The following is a 13,377-nucleotide window of genomic DNA, read 5'->3' on the forward strand; positions in this document are numbered from 1 at the left end:
ACTCAACTGGTGTGTGGTGTTGGAAACTTTAGTGACCATAGAATTACTCTTATCCATAATAAAACCCATCTCCCCAATTTCTCAGTGACTCCCGAACATGGCCCATGGCTTACTTCATATGTTGATTCCACAAATCATAACTGCGTTTGGATAGAAGAATTAGGATAGTGAGATCATTTTAAATAATTTATGAATAGTAATAAAAAAATATTAAATACTAATGAATAATAGTAAAAAGTAGATAAAAATTAATGATAAAATAACGAATAGTAGTGGAATGATCTAACTACCCAAACACAGATTTAATTTAAGATAATTTATAAATAATAGTAAATAATAATGAAAAATGGTGAATAGTTTATAAATAATAGTTAATTGTTTATGAATAGCAATAAAAAAGGTTTAAACTACTTCAACCATAGGACTCCATTTGGGTAGTAGAGTATTCTGAGTCAGAACACTCAACTACTATTAATTATTTTATCATTATTTTTCATTTACTTTTTACTATCTTTTATTAATGTTCACTACTATTCAATATTTAATCATTTTTTTACTACTTTTTTATTACTATTCATGAAATATCTGAGATCACTTCAAAGCAAAATCATAACTATCGCACATTCCGTTTGTAATGAGTACAAAAAAATTATATTTATAATTTTAGAATGTGCAATATAAATCTTGTGCACTCTCTTTGAAAAAAGAGTAAATCTGAAATCTATATGATAAAATTAATTTTTTAAAAATAGACTCTATTTACTTTCAAAAAAAATTACGCAGAACTTATATATATTCTAAAACTCTATATATCATTACTAAATAAAATTAGATAACCTGAAAAATTAAAAAATAAATAATAAAATTTATACCTTACAAGTTGGAGAGATCCGGATTGTTAAAAAGAAAATGCGTTGCAATTTACAAATCGTAGGGTGCACGGCAGTGCGTAAAAAGCAGCGCGTAAAAGCCTATGTACATTAGCATTTAGCAATTTAGCAGCGCTGTAAAGTAAAATTCATATGAATTTTATATATTAGATTTGTTTTATAGTAAAATAAAAAAAAAATCTATTTATTATTTATTATTCTATTATCTTCTAATATAATATTAGATAATAAATTTAAAAATAAAATATAATAAATATTTTTTAATTATAAAATAATAAAAAGATGATAAAAATTAAGATAATAAATAATATTAATAGTAAAATAAACTTTACAAAGGGAGAGAGAAGAAAGAGACAATGAAATTTATTTGTTGTGTGCTGTTTTATTATTCTCTTTTTATGATGCTTACGTGTTACAATTCTATTGAAGAGCGTAAAAGCTCATTCTTCGCTCCATCTGGCTTTAAGTTAATCACTTCGTAAATGAAATTGTTTTTTTGGAGAATTATTTCTCCAATTATGCATTTTTTAATTCGGGGTGCAAATATTGTCATTAAATCTGAAAAAAAGCTACATATAAAGTAATGATATACCTATAATTACTTTATAATTTAATTTAAATCAATTAATATAATTATGACATTTTATTAAAAAATATTTTCAATTTTACTTAACTACGATTCATTTTAAGTAAAGTAGTAAACTAGTTATAGACTATTTGTAAATTTATCATTTTTCAAAATGGAGACTCCAATGAAAAAATTATTTTTTTAATAATATATTTCACTTATTCTTTTAAATAGAATACGCTGAGACTGCACACTGATCTATGACTATATATAACATTATCCTATACTCAAATTAAAAAAATCTATTAGAAACTAACATTAAACAGATTCAAAATTGAGATAATCAAATGATTTGTGTTTGACGTGACACAGGTCCAAAATTGATTATATATACCAAGTGGATGCTTCATTCAGAAGCCAAATGCCAGAATGTCCATATTAATCGCATTGTTTTGTTAGTAAAGGCGGTTTGCGGGTGAAATGTCAAGAATCAAGATCACTTTGATTTTACTATTGTTTGAAAAAGGAAAACAAAATTTGTCCATCGAAGGAAGATCAATCAATTCTACAAAAGAGAGTCGCAATCACTTTGTATTCAAAAGAAAAAAGCGACTCTCAAGGAAAGAAAAAAGGTCTAGTGAGAAATGATCAAATAGATAAGTATCTTATCAAAACAGATGATAGTTGCAGTTATGACTGTGTAAGTATCGTGCAATCACTTTAAAAAAAATAAATAAATACATAATTTATATAAAAAAAATTAATTTTTTAAAACGACTGTATGATACTTGCACATTTCACGACTGTACGTAACAATACTCATCATATAAACTCTTGTAAAAAGTAAACTATATTTAAAAAAATATAAAAAAAAATTATTATTTATGAGTGTGACTCACTTTTTTTTTATAAAAAATTTATTTATTTAAGACTTATACTTAACATTACTATGAAAAAAAATAAGATAATATTCAACATCTGACTATCTTTATGATAAACAAAGTAAAAAAGTTTTCGAATATAGAAATAAATTTATAAATTATCATGATTTAATTTAATATTAAATCTATTGTATAATAAAAATAAGGGGAATGCTGCTCCCAGAGAGAGTTACCGACTAGTGCATTGTAATTTTTTGAAAGTAATTTTTTTTTTTTTTTGTGTATTTTTAGAAAAATATAAAAAAATTAAAAAAAATACAATTCAGTATAAAAATAAAAATCGATAGAGTCTATCATTTTCCTAAAAATAATAAAAGTAACTTTAATTTTTGTGAAATAACTATATAATAGTTACATTAATTAAAGGATATTGAAATGAGGAAAAATGCATGGTATAAAAAATCATAAGAACAAAGCTGATGAGCGCACGAAACGGAGCTCATGCTGTGTGGTGGAGGAACTGCTGAAGAAAGGCTGCGACCATTGAACGGACCAAGATAAGCTTTGAATATTCCAAATAAATATCGCGATCGTTGTTGTTCCTTGCAACAAAAAACAAAAAACAGGAAAAAGATGGAGAGGGAGATTGCCATCACGTCAGGGATGACATACGTTGATGCAGTTTGGGCCCGATGGAGAGCGGAAAGGCCCCGGCCGCCCCGAGACCTAGCTGCCGTCCATCGCGTATATGAAAAGATGTATGTATTGATAAGATATGTCCGATACTGAAAAAGATTGCTCCTTGTCTCTTTGATCATTACTGTACCGTCAAAAGCCAGAGACCATTGTCCTGTATTTTCCTTTCGCATCCACTTAATCTTTATCCACGCATCCTACATTCTTGTCTCGTTTGAAAGTTCATCAGTTTTTTTTTTTTTCTAAGCTAAGTAATCATATCATAGATGAATTAAAAGATTACATGATATAAGGTGTAATAATATTGATATGTGTAATGATGTTGTTCTGTGAATTTGATGTAAATAGGATGCGTGGATGTATTTGTGTGAATGCTTGTAATAGAGAAGATGAATGGAATGAAAGGTGTTTGATAAAAAGTCGAATGAAACAGTAATTATATTAGAGTTTTTCGAGGAAATTCCTTTATCTCAAATAGTGTCAATATTCTAGAATGTTTAGATCCTTTCACTCAGTGCCTTCTCTCCTTCATTTCTACATAGGGATAATTGACTGGACTAATAAGCAAATAACACATATAAAATAAGTAACAAACTCTTAATAGACTCTATGGAAATGAAATGCTACAAGGACTCAACGATAGGTACATAAGACTGAACAACAGGACTCAACTAAATGAAGAACTGACGCTGCGTCCCTTACCAGTTTATTGAAACGGTGCAATGTAGACTTGCTTGAAACGGTACATTAAAAAAAACCAACACTAATCTTCGCAAAAAGGACTTAAAAATTGTATTCATCAGCCCTTGAAATGTTGATGGCGCATTGGTAAGTTCAAATGGCATTACCAAGAACTCGTAATTGCCTTCATGGGTTCAGAAGACTGTCTTTGGTACATCTTCAGGTACCTCTCTGATTTGGTGATAGACGGGCCGTAAGTCCATCTTGGAAAAAGCCACTGAACCATATAGCTCATCGAGTAATTCGTCAATTACTAGAATAAGAAATTTTCCGTCACAACACCTCCCTGTACTCGACGCATAAGCACTAACTTCCATCAATTTTTTTGACTAACAGCACCAAGGACGAAAAAGGGCTGGAGCTAGGTCGAATGACCCTAGTTGTGAGTAGCTCAGTTATAAATTTCTTAATCTCTATCTTTTCGTAGTGGGGATATCTATATAATCTAGTAGAAATAGGGCTAGTACTTTCCTTCAGTACTATTTTATGGTCATGAGACCTCTTAGGAGGTAACCCAACAAGCTCTTGAAACACTTGTTTAAATCGTTTGAGTAGCTGAACAATTTATGGGTAGCAAGGTAAATTAGGCTCATCAACATCAGTGGGGACATGTAAGATGAGCCTCTTCCCCTTGTTAAGTGTATTCCACACGGATTTATCCATCCCATCAGCAAAAGTGGTCTCCCTCAACTGAATCCCCTTCAACCCCACCCTCTGACCCTTCCATTGGAAAGTCATGTTTTAACTCGAAAAATCCCATGTAATAGGCCTTAGTACTTTCAGTCATTGTACTCCTAATACGGCATCACAACCAACTAATGATAACAAATAAAAAGAGGGGAAAAACGAGTACCTTGTATTGTTGTGATCACATTGAGACAGCTGCCCTTACTCAGCAGGACTTCACCATTTGCCACTCTGACTTTGAGCTGTCTAACCCCATCTATATTATTTTTTGTTACAATTGAAGGATTAAGGAAATTGTGGATACTTTCCAAATCCACCAAAATAACCATCATAGTGTTACCAATTTTTCCACATAATCTTATTGTGTTAGGATAGGGTGTGCCCGTTAATGCATTAGTGAAATTTTAGGATTACCTTTAGTGACATTGTTAGGCCCTTTTTCTTCAAAATCCGTCGAGTCATAAAAAACTTCATCTCCTTTATCCTCGGATTGATCATTAGTGCCATGAAGAAAATAGATCTTAGGACACTTACATACATGAGAGGAGTTCCACTTTTCCTCACAGTAGTAGCATAACCTCTTTTTCCTCTTTTCATCCATTTGCATTGAGTATTTTTTTTTTTGTAGGAGCTACTGGTTTAGGAACTCGATTAAAGCCTTCAACAGGGTGTCCCATTTGGCCTCCACTAAATGATGATGTGTTGCCCTTGTCCCCCCATGGTTTAGGTGCTTTCCTTGAATTGACCAGGTACTCCTTTTGTATCATTGCCATGCCAAATGTTGCATTCAAGTTCACCGGATTCAGCAAGCGAAGGGGACGCCTAATCTCATTCTTGAGGCCACTAAGAAAGCAGCTTAGTTTGTGGGTGTTTGGGAGTCCCTTCAGTTTGTTGGATAGAGCTTCAAATTGGCCCTTGTATATTGCTATTGTAGAGATTTGTTTAAGCTGTGTGAGGGCTTCTATAGGGTCATCATACGCCGTAGGTCTAAATCTCATTTGGAGGCTTGTGTGAAGGTCTTCCAGCATGTGAACGGGCTCGTATCCATTGCATCCTGGTACCAAATAAGGGCCTCACCATTCATGTGGTAAGAAGCCATGAGTAACCTTTGGGCAGGAGGTGTTTGATGAAAGGAAAAGTAGTGGGAAGCCTTAAAGATCCACTTAGCAGGATGCTCTCCATCAAAGTGTGGAAAGTCAAGTTTAATTCTTTTATCTATGGTCTCCAATTGTGTTGATGCTCCTGATCCAAGTCCTCGTGTGGTTCTCAATGAAGAAGCTGATTGTGGGTAGCCATCATGGTGTGCATCATGTCATTCATCGTATGCATCTTATCACGCAACTCTTGAATACTCTGCTCATAGTGAGCAAGTGTATCTTGTTGGTGTTTGTTGGATCTTGTATTTTCAGCCATTAGAATCGGTGGCTCTAGATACTAATTTTAATGATACTGATCTATGTGTAATGATGTTTATGTGTGAATTTGATATAAATAGGATGGTTGGACGTACCAGTGTGAATGCTTGTAATATAGAAGATGAATGGGATGAAAGGTGTTTGAGAAAAAGCTAGTGAATGAAACAGTAATGATATTAGAGTTCTTTGAGGGAATCCCTTAACCACCAATAGTGTCAATATTCCAGAATGTTAAGATCATTTCACTTTGTGCCTTCTCTCCTTCATATCCATGCAAGGATAACTAGCTAGACTAATAAGCAAATAACATGTGTAAAATAAGTAATAGACTCTTAACATACTCTATGGAAATGAAATGCTACAAGGACTCAACAACAGGTACAAAAGACTAAATGACAAGACTTAACTAAATGAAGAATCAAAGCTACATCCCCTACTAGTTTATTGAAATGGTGCACTGCATACTAGATCAAAACAGGGCACTCCACAACAAGATTACCTTCCCTATACATTGTGTTTAGAGTTCACTTCAACCATACCCAACCTTCACTTCCTTGCTTCAATAGAACACTTCCCTCCTCCCATCTCCAAGTGCCTCCTCGTCGCCTCCTTCTCCCATTTCCTCAAGAGGCCATAACATAAGGTTTGATGGTGGGAGCCCCTACAATCTTTCCAAAGTCAATAGATACAACCCAAGAGAAAAAAAAAAAAAAAGGAATTTGCAGCCAAAAATTTGGCTCTCACCCATTTTCCGCAAGAGGAAGTCGCTTGAAGCGGTTTTTACATAGTTTGATAAATAGACTATAAAACTACGACTAGAAACCACAGTGAAAAGTTGTATGTTTCATTTTGTTGGTCTGAACTGACTGAATAAGACTTTCACAATCACTTTAACTTGATCATTGGTTAGAAAAAATTAGAACATAAGATAGTAGCAACCGAAAACGATGTAGAATCTCCAACGAAAGACAATTGTGGTGGCGCATGCAGCTCACGCGCCACACTATGAGTGAAAGTATAAGTTGGATCTAGAAGATTCAATGTTGTTGGTCCCAAGGGTGGTACGCATGGCGGCAATAGGCTTTCCAAGACACGGCAGTGCGTTAGATATACGCGTTGTGCTTTTGAGCTGTTTTCTTTTGCCTTTTGATAGATTAGCGACTAGAGAATCTTGTGGTGGTGCTTGTTGGTCGAAGGAGGATGAAAGGATTGTCATATTTCGGTGCTATGGACGAAAAACTACAGAAAAACAAGGAAAACAACCGTAGAACAGGTCCGATGAAGGTTGGATGGGGGAGGGTGGGTGGAGGCGGAGGCGAAGCTCCAACCCCCCTCTGGCCAGTGAACATAAAGAAATACCTGAGCGATAGAGGGAGGTTTTTATTGCGTAGAGAGAGAGAGAGAGAGAGAGAGAGAGAGAGAGAGAGAGAGAGAGAGAGAGATGAAAGTTCATTAGTTGATTTCAACGATATTTTGCATGTATTGGTAATTGTAAATAGGATCATATTTATTAAGGGTATGTTTGAAAACACAATTATTTTTAAAAAATTTCACACTACTTAGCTTTCGTTTAGAAAAAAATTTACTACTATTCACAAATCATCTAAGATACTCTTAGTGTTTAAATGAAGCCTAAGTTTTAGACTTAAATCTTATTATTTAGTTGATATAACACATTTTAAGTGAATTTACAACTTTATAAATATGTTATAGCAGGCATGATTGAGATAGTAAAACCTAAAATGAAAATCATAATTTCTTTTACTAAATATCTATGACTCACTTCCTAAATCTATTTATCTCGTTCGATGTCTTCTATTTCATTATTATTTTTACTATTATTCACAAATCATTTAAAATATCCTTAGTATTCAAATGAAGCCTAAGTTTTAGACTTAAATCTTATTATTTAGTTGATATAACACATTTTAAGTGAATTTACAACTTTATAAATATGTTATAGCATGCATGATTGAGATAGTAAAACCTAAGATGAGAATCATAATTTCTTTTACTAAATATCTATGACTCACTTCGTGAATCTATTTGTCTCGTTCGATGTCTTAAGATTTGGACAAAGAGTTCAAGAGACAATGATGAGTATATGGCATCCGATTCACTCATTTTCAAACTTTGTTTTAAGGGATTTTCAGGATTTTTCTTTTTCTATTTTTGCTGAATTTGAATTGTGAATTATCAAGCATTTTGGATCTTTATAGAGACAATCAAAATATTCAAGTCTTGGCGTGAATTTGTGCCACAAATCAAGAGATACGAACTCTAGGGTTGGTTTGGTTATACAAAATCAAATTATATCATCTCATCTCATATAATTCTTATAAAACTTTCAAACTCCCATATAAAATATAATAAATAATTCAAAATTTTTAAATTTTTAAATAAAAATAAAATTATAATAATATTGTATTCAACTTTTAATAAAGCATCTCATTTCATCTGAACTGCGTAATCAAAGGAGACTAATCAAGAGATACGAACTCTAGAGTTAGTTTGGTTACATAAAATCAAATTATCATATCATCTCATCTCATATAATTCTTATAAAACTTTCAAACTCCCATATAAAATATAATAAATAATTTAAAATTTTTAAATTTTTAAATAAAAATAAAATTATAATAATATTGTATTCAACTTTTAATAAAGCATCTCATTTCATCTGAACTGCGTAATCAAAGGAAGTCTCAAATGAGATAATTACAAAATTTAAGAGATACAATTATTAATAAAAGGTTCTATTAACTTGATAATTTGGAGAAGTAAAGTTTGGAGAAGTAAAGGTTATATCAACTTTAATTATAACCCACCGGCCATCCTCATAATTCAATTAACTTGGAAAAAAGTTCTAGAAGGCCGATCATATCTCACTAGCTAGATGTTCCCCGTCTCTGCCTAATTAACCAAAGTCAGATCCTCTCCATGATTAAAAAAAAAAAAAAAAAAGCAAAAATCAAGCAATGATTTTTGAAGTAGAAATCCAAAGACCCCAAGAAAAATCCAAAAGATTTTGTGACATGTGAATGCAAAAAGGGTACGCGGCCTGTACAAAGAGAGGGTGGTCCAAATGCCATTATATATATATGAACATTGTTGTACCGATAAAAAAGGGTGAACGTGGCAAACTCATACACGTCAGATCCACTGCAAGGAATCCTAAAAAAGTTATATTTTTTTTAAAAAAAATTTTATATACCGTATTATCATCTTATTTTTATTTTATTAAAATAATGTGACATATTTATTATTATTAAATAATTATTTATTATATATTTTTTATCATTTAATGATAATAAGTATATCATATATTATTTAGTATGATGAAAATAAAATGAGATTGTCATGTATAATATTATTATTATTTTTTTTTTATACGTCATACGTCCTCTACATATACCCCCACCCCAACCACGTTTTCTCTCATCCTTCACATGCAAACAGCTCCTCTGAATCCTCTTCAATATTCCTCAGGCAGCTCCTCCTGTTTTACTTAATTTACTCCATGGTTACCCCCAGCTTCATCGTTGGCATTATTGGTCAGTCTATCTAATTTCCCATCAATCTTTCTCCAGCTTCCTTATGTTCTTTAAATCTTTTAACGCTATTTTTCATTTGTTTTTGCAGGCAATGTAATTTCAATACTGGTTTTTACTTCTCCAATGTAAGTCATGAGACCCATCAAGAAAACGATTGTCTTTTGTTTTTTGTTTTTTTTTTCTCAAAAATATCTTGATTTGTTCATTAAGATAGAGCTCGAGCTAGCATATATGCTGGAGAAAGCAGATGGAGTGGTTTATATATGCTGGATTAAAAATCAAATGCCTATTTTCCTATCAGCGGAAAAGATTTTTTTGAAAGAAATAATGGCCGGAAAGCTGTTGCTGAGTTAAATTAATACCGACCAGAGCTCTAGTCTTTGACCTTTGTTCTATAGCACCAATCATCCCAGAACTCTTTGACACAGATTATGGTTCTGGTTCTTCTTCTTCTTCTTCCTTTTTTCTAATTATTATTATTTTTTAAATCTTTTTGCAGAAAGACGTTTAGGCAGGTGGTGAAGAGGAAATCAACTGAGAATTACAAAGGAATTCCATACGTAACTACGCTACTGAGCACGAGTTTATGGACCTTTTATGGGCTTCTCAATCCAAACGGTCTACTTGTCATTACTGTCAATGGTGCCGGTGCCATCTTCCAAGCCATTTATGTCATTCTCTTTCTGGTCTATGCCCCCATGGATAAGAAGGTCTGACATCACTCTCTCTCTCTCTCTCTCTCTCTCTCTCTCTCTCTCTCATTTAGTACATACAATTCCCACCGCCCACACCTTCATCTCATCTGCTTTTGATTAGTTAGTTGATTAATGTATTAATTAAGCAGCACCTTTGGAAAGTTTAGATATATGATACACATTATTATCTGCTTCTTTTTTCTTAATTATAGAATTTATTTTAATTGAAATTATGCGGCTCCATTCCATTCAAGGCATTTTTTAAAAATATTTTTGCATATATCTTGAATAATACTGTTCTCTGCTTGTTACTTAAATATTAATAGATTTACGCCTCGATTGGTTACGCATGAGATGAGATATTTTGAATAATAGTGAAAGTTTTTATTTAAAATGGATGAAATGATTTGTAAAAATGATGGTGCCAGCGGGCCGTCCAGCGGTAACCACTGGGGTATCACTAGTTATAAATTTTTTTCTTTTTTTTTTAAATTTTCTTTCAAGCATTTTTTTTAACATTCTTAATCATTAAAAAAATATAAAAATATATATAATTTCACTAATAATCACTTTCTTAACTATTAAATAAAAAATTAAAAATTAAAAAAATTAAAATACATGAGTGGTAAGATTGAGCATTAAATTTGAGAGGCTCCACTAACATTTTCTTTGTAATTTGTTCGTGAGTCAAAAAAGAAAGAATTACAAAGAAAGAAAGCAAGCTGAATGGTATGCAAATGAAGTTCAATTCCTAGTCATTGACTTACTTGTTCATTAAAGTCTAAAGATGAAGTTGGCAATTGATTAAGTAAGGGTATTCATGAATCAGGTGCAAACAGGAACGCTGGTGGCCATATTCAACGTGGGTTTTCTTGGGTTAGTCATTGCGGTGACTCTGCTAGCAATGCATGGAAGTTTGAGGCTCACCTTTGTTGGAATTCTATGTGTTGTCTTAACCATAGGCATGTATGCAGCACCTCTTTCAGCCATGGTAAACTCCCAAGAACAATAAGATCATAAAAAGTGGATCCGACATTATGTATTCTCTCTCATTTTAGACCTTCATAAAGCTCGAACAGAAACTCTAGAAAACCTTGGTTCCTCTGGCATAAGGAAAGTCATGCATGTAGCAGCAATTTACAAAATGATTTTTTTTCCCCCATATTTGAATTACCATGATGTTATTTGAACTTTATATGACAGAGAAGAGTGATAAAGACCAAGAGCGTGGAGTACATGCCATTTCTCCTCTCATTTTTTCTATTTCTGAATGCTACCATTTGGACTATTTATTCCGTGCTTGTCAAAGACTTCTATATTGGAGTAAGTTCTCTTTTCTATCTCTATACCCAGTTTCCTTAAACTCGAGTTATGCTATATTCGGTCACTTTTACGTATTCTTTATACACTTCATTGATGTGATTGGTCAAAACAGTTATTTTATATTAATAAAAAAGATGTAACCAATCACATTAGTAGAAATCGAGAGGGGAAATTAGCATATATATATATTCTCGTTTGTAAATTGGACTTGCATTCTCAGGTACCAAACGCCACTGGAGTTGTGTTGGGGTCAGGACAACTAATTGTGTATGCAATCTACAAGAACAAGTCAGTACTTCCAGAAAAATCAATAGAGAAAATTGATGAAGAGGAAGGCTCTGCCCACCTTGTCAAAGCAGCAGGAGGAGTAATCGAGATGGGAGGATTGGAGGTTGAAGACGAAGAGGCCAATTACCTGAAAAATCGAAGCCTCCGCAAGGGAAGAAGCCTCTCAAAGCCATCTCATGTAGACAGGCAACACAGCATATAAGATCTTGAAGACGCTTTCTTTGGAGTCCGGCCTGTGAAATTCACTCTAATCGGCCCCCACTAAGATGGTCTTGAAAATGCTGAAGAGAAGAGAGTCACACCCCTTGATCAGGAGGAAACGAAATTAACCAAGTGTTGATTCCTAAATGCTTTTTTTTTTTTTGGAGATTATCATCTTAGTCATGTATTAACGCTCACAATGGTGGAAATTTATTAACTTCTACCGATCACATTTTATGAAATTTCTGTTTTAAATTTGAGGATTTTATGTGGGAAAGAAAGAGATAAAGCATGTAAAGTGAGTCAGAATCATGGGATGATGCTTAATTTTTAATTAAAAAAATTAATGGTTCGATCTTTAACAAAACATCCATCAAGCTTAGATTATCTACGAATTCTATACTAACCCATGATTTATGAAATGAGCATTTTTTTCTTTGTTAAAAACTTGTGAAAGGAGAAAAATTGAGGATGTTTCAGTACCTATCTTTGGAGGTTACAATCGTTGAATTTACAAAAATCTTAAACTCGAATATCTGTAAATAATAAGTTAAATAATAATTTAAATAATTTATTGTCTTTTATCAGAAAAAAGAAATATAAAGAATAGTTTATAAATAATAATAAAATAATTTATTAATTCCTTAAAATAATTATATTTCCAAACTAAGTGAGAAAATTTACAAGCTTAAAAGGGAAATGATACACTTTTTGCTGGGCCATCGCTAGTAGCTCCGGCTCTCATTTTTTATTTTTTATAATTTTTTTTACTTAATAATTAAAGATGCATTTTTAATAATATTATAATTTTTTATTTTTTAAAAATATTAAAAAATATATAAAAAAGTAAAAAAAAACAAAAAAAATCCTCTAACTAATGGTAGCTCTCGCCGTAGAGCTAGCCTTAACTTAAAGAAAAAATTATTTTATCTCTTCACTTTGATCACTCTATTTAACTGCTAGTCAAATATATTTTTTTAACTTAATAATTTAAAAAATAAAAAATAATAAAAAAATAAATACCGAACGGTAAATGTGGACCACTCTGCCGCCCCACTCTAACCTAAATAGAGAGAGAAAAGAAAAAAGAAACCTAAATAGAGAGAGCTTTGGGTCGCGAGGCATCATGGTCGGGACTCGGACCGGTTTGTCGGTGGAAGAGAGTTCCGTACACACAGAGGTAGGGAGATAAATTATTATATATAATTATATGAGCTTGCTACTTCTATTCTCACACGTTTTATATCACATTTATTTTTATTTCTTTAAATTTATTTTGATTTTATTTTTTTAAATTAATTAAATTATTTTACTAATCATTCATAATATATCACATCTATAATAAGAAAAAAAATATGGTGTATAAATATGATTAATAAAATTTTTTATTACATAATTATGTCGGACAAAGTGATGACGCCAGCCCACGGTATTCATG

General features: G+C 32.2%; 1 protein-coding gene across 1 annotated transcript; it reads left to right on the plus strand.

Moving 5' to 3' along the window:
- Positions 1 to 9,297: 9,297 nt before the first annotated feature.
- On the plus strand, positions 9,298 to 12,306 carry LOC108979882 (bidirectional sugar transporter SWEET16-like). The gene is made up of 6 exons (XM_018950648.2): positions 9,298 to 9,432; positions 9,521 to 9,557; positions 9,932 to 10,142; positions 10,957 to 11,118; positions 11,331 to 11,450; positions 11,671 to 12,306. Exons 1-6 carry the CDS (start codon positions 9,399 to 9,401, stop codon positions 11,938 to 11,940), a joined length of 834 nt encoding a protein of 277 aa, XP_018806193.1. The 5' UTR covers positions 9,298 to 9,398; the 3' UTR covers positions 11,941 to 12,306.
- The last annotated feature ends 1,071 nt before the right edge of the window (positions 12,307 to 13,377 follow it).

The sequence above is a fragment of the Juglans regia genome, chromosome 8 (assembly GCF_001411555.2).
Source record: "Juglans regia cultivar Chandler chromosome 8, Walnut 2.0, whole genome shotgun sequence".
NCBI lineage: Eukaryota > Viridiplantae > Streptophyta > Magnoliopsida > Fagales > Juglandaceae > Juglans > Juglans regia.

Coding starts and splice junctions, on each gene's coding strand:
- LOC108979882 (XM_018950648.2), top strand. CDS start 9,399: ATGGTTACCCCCAGCTTCATCGTTGGCATTATTG. Junction 9,433..9,520: donor CTTCATCGTTGGCATTATTG/GTCAGTCTATCT, acceptor TTGTTTTTGCAG/GCAATGTAATTTCAATACTG. Junction 11,451..11,670: donor TCAAAGACTTCTATATTGGA/GTAAGTTCTCTT, acceptor TTGCATTCTCAG/GTACCAAACGCCACTGGAGT.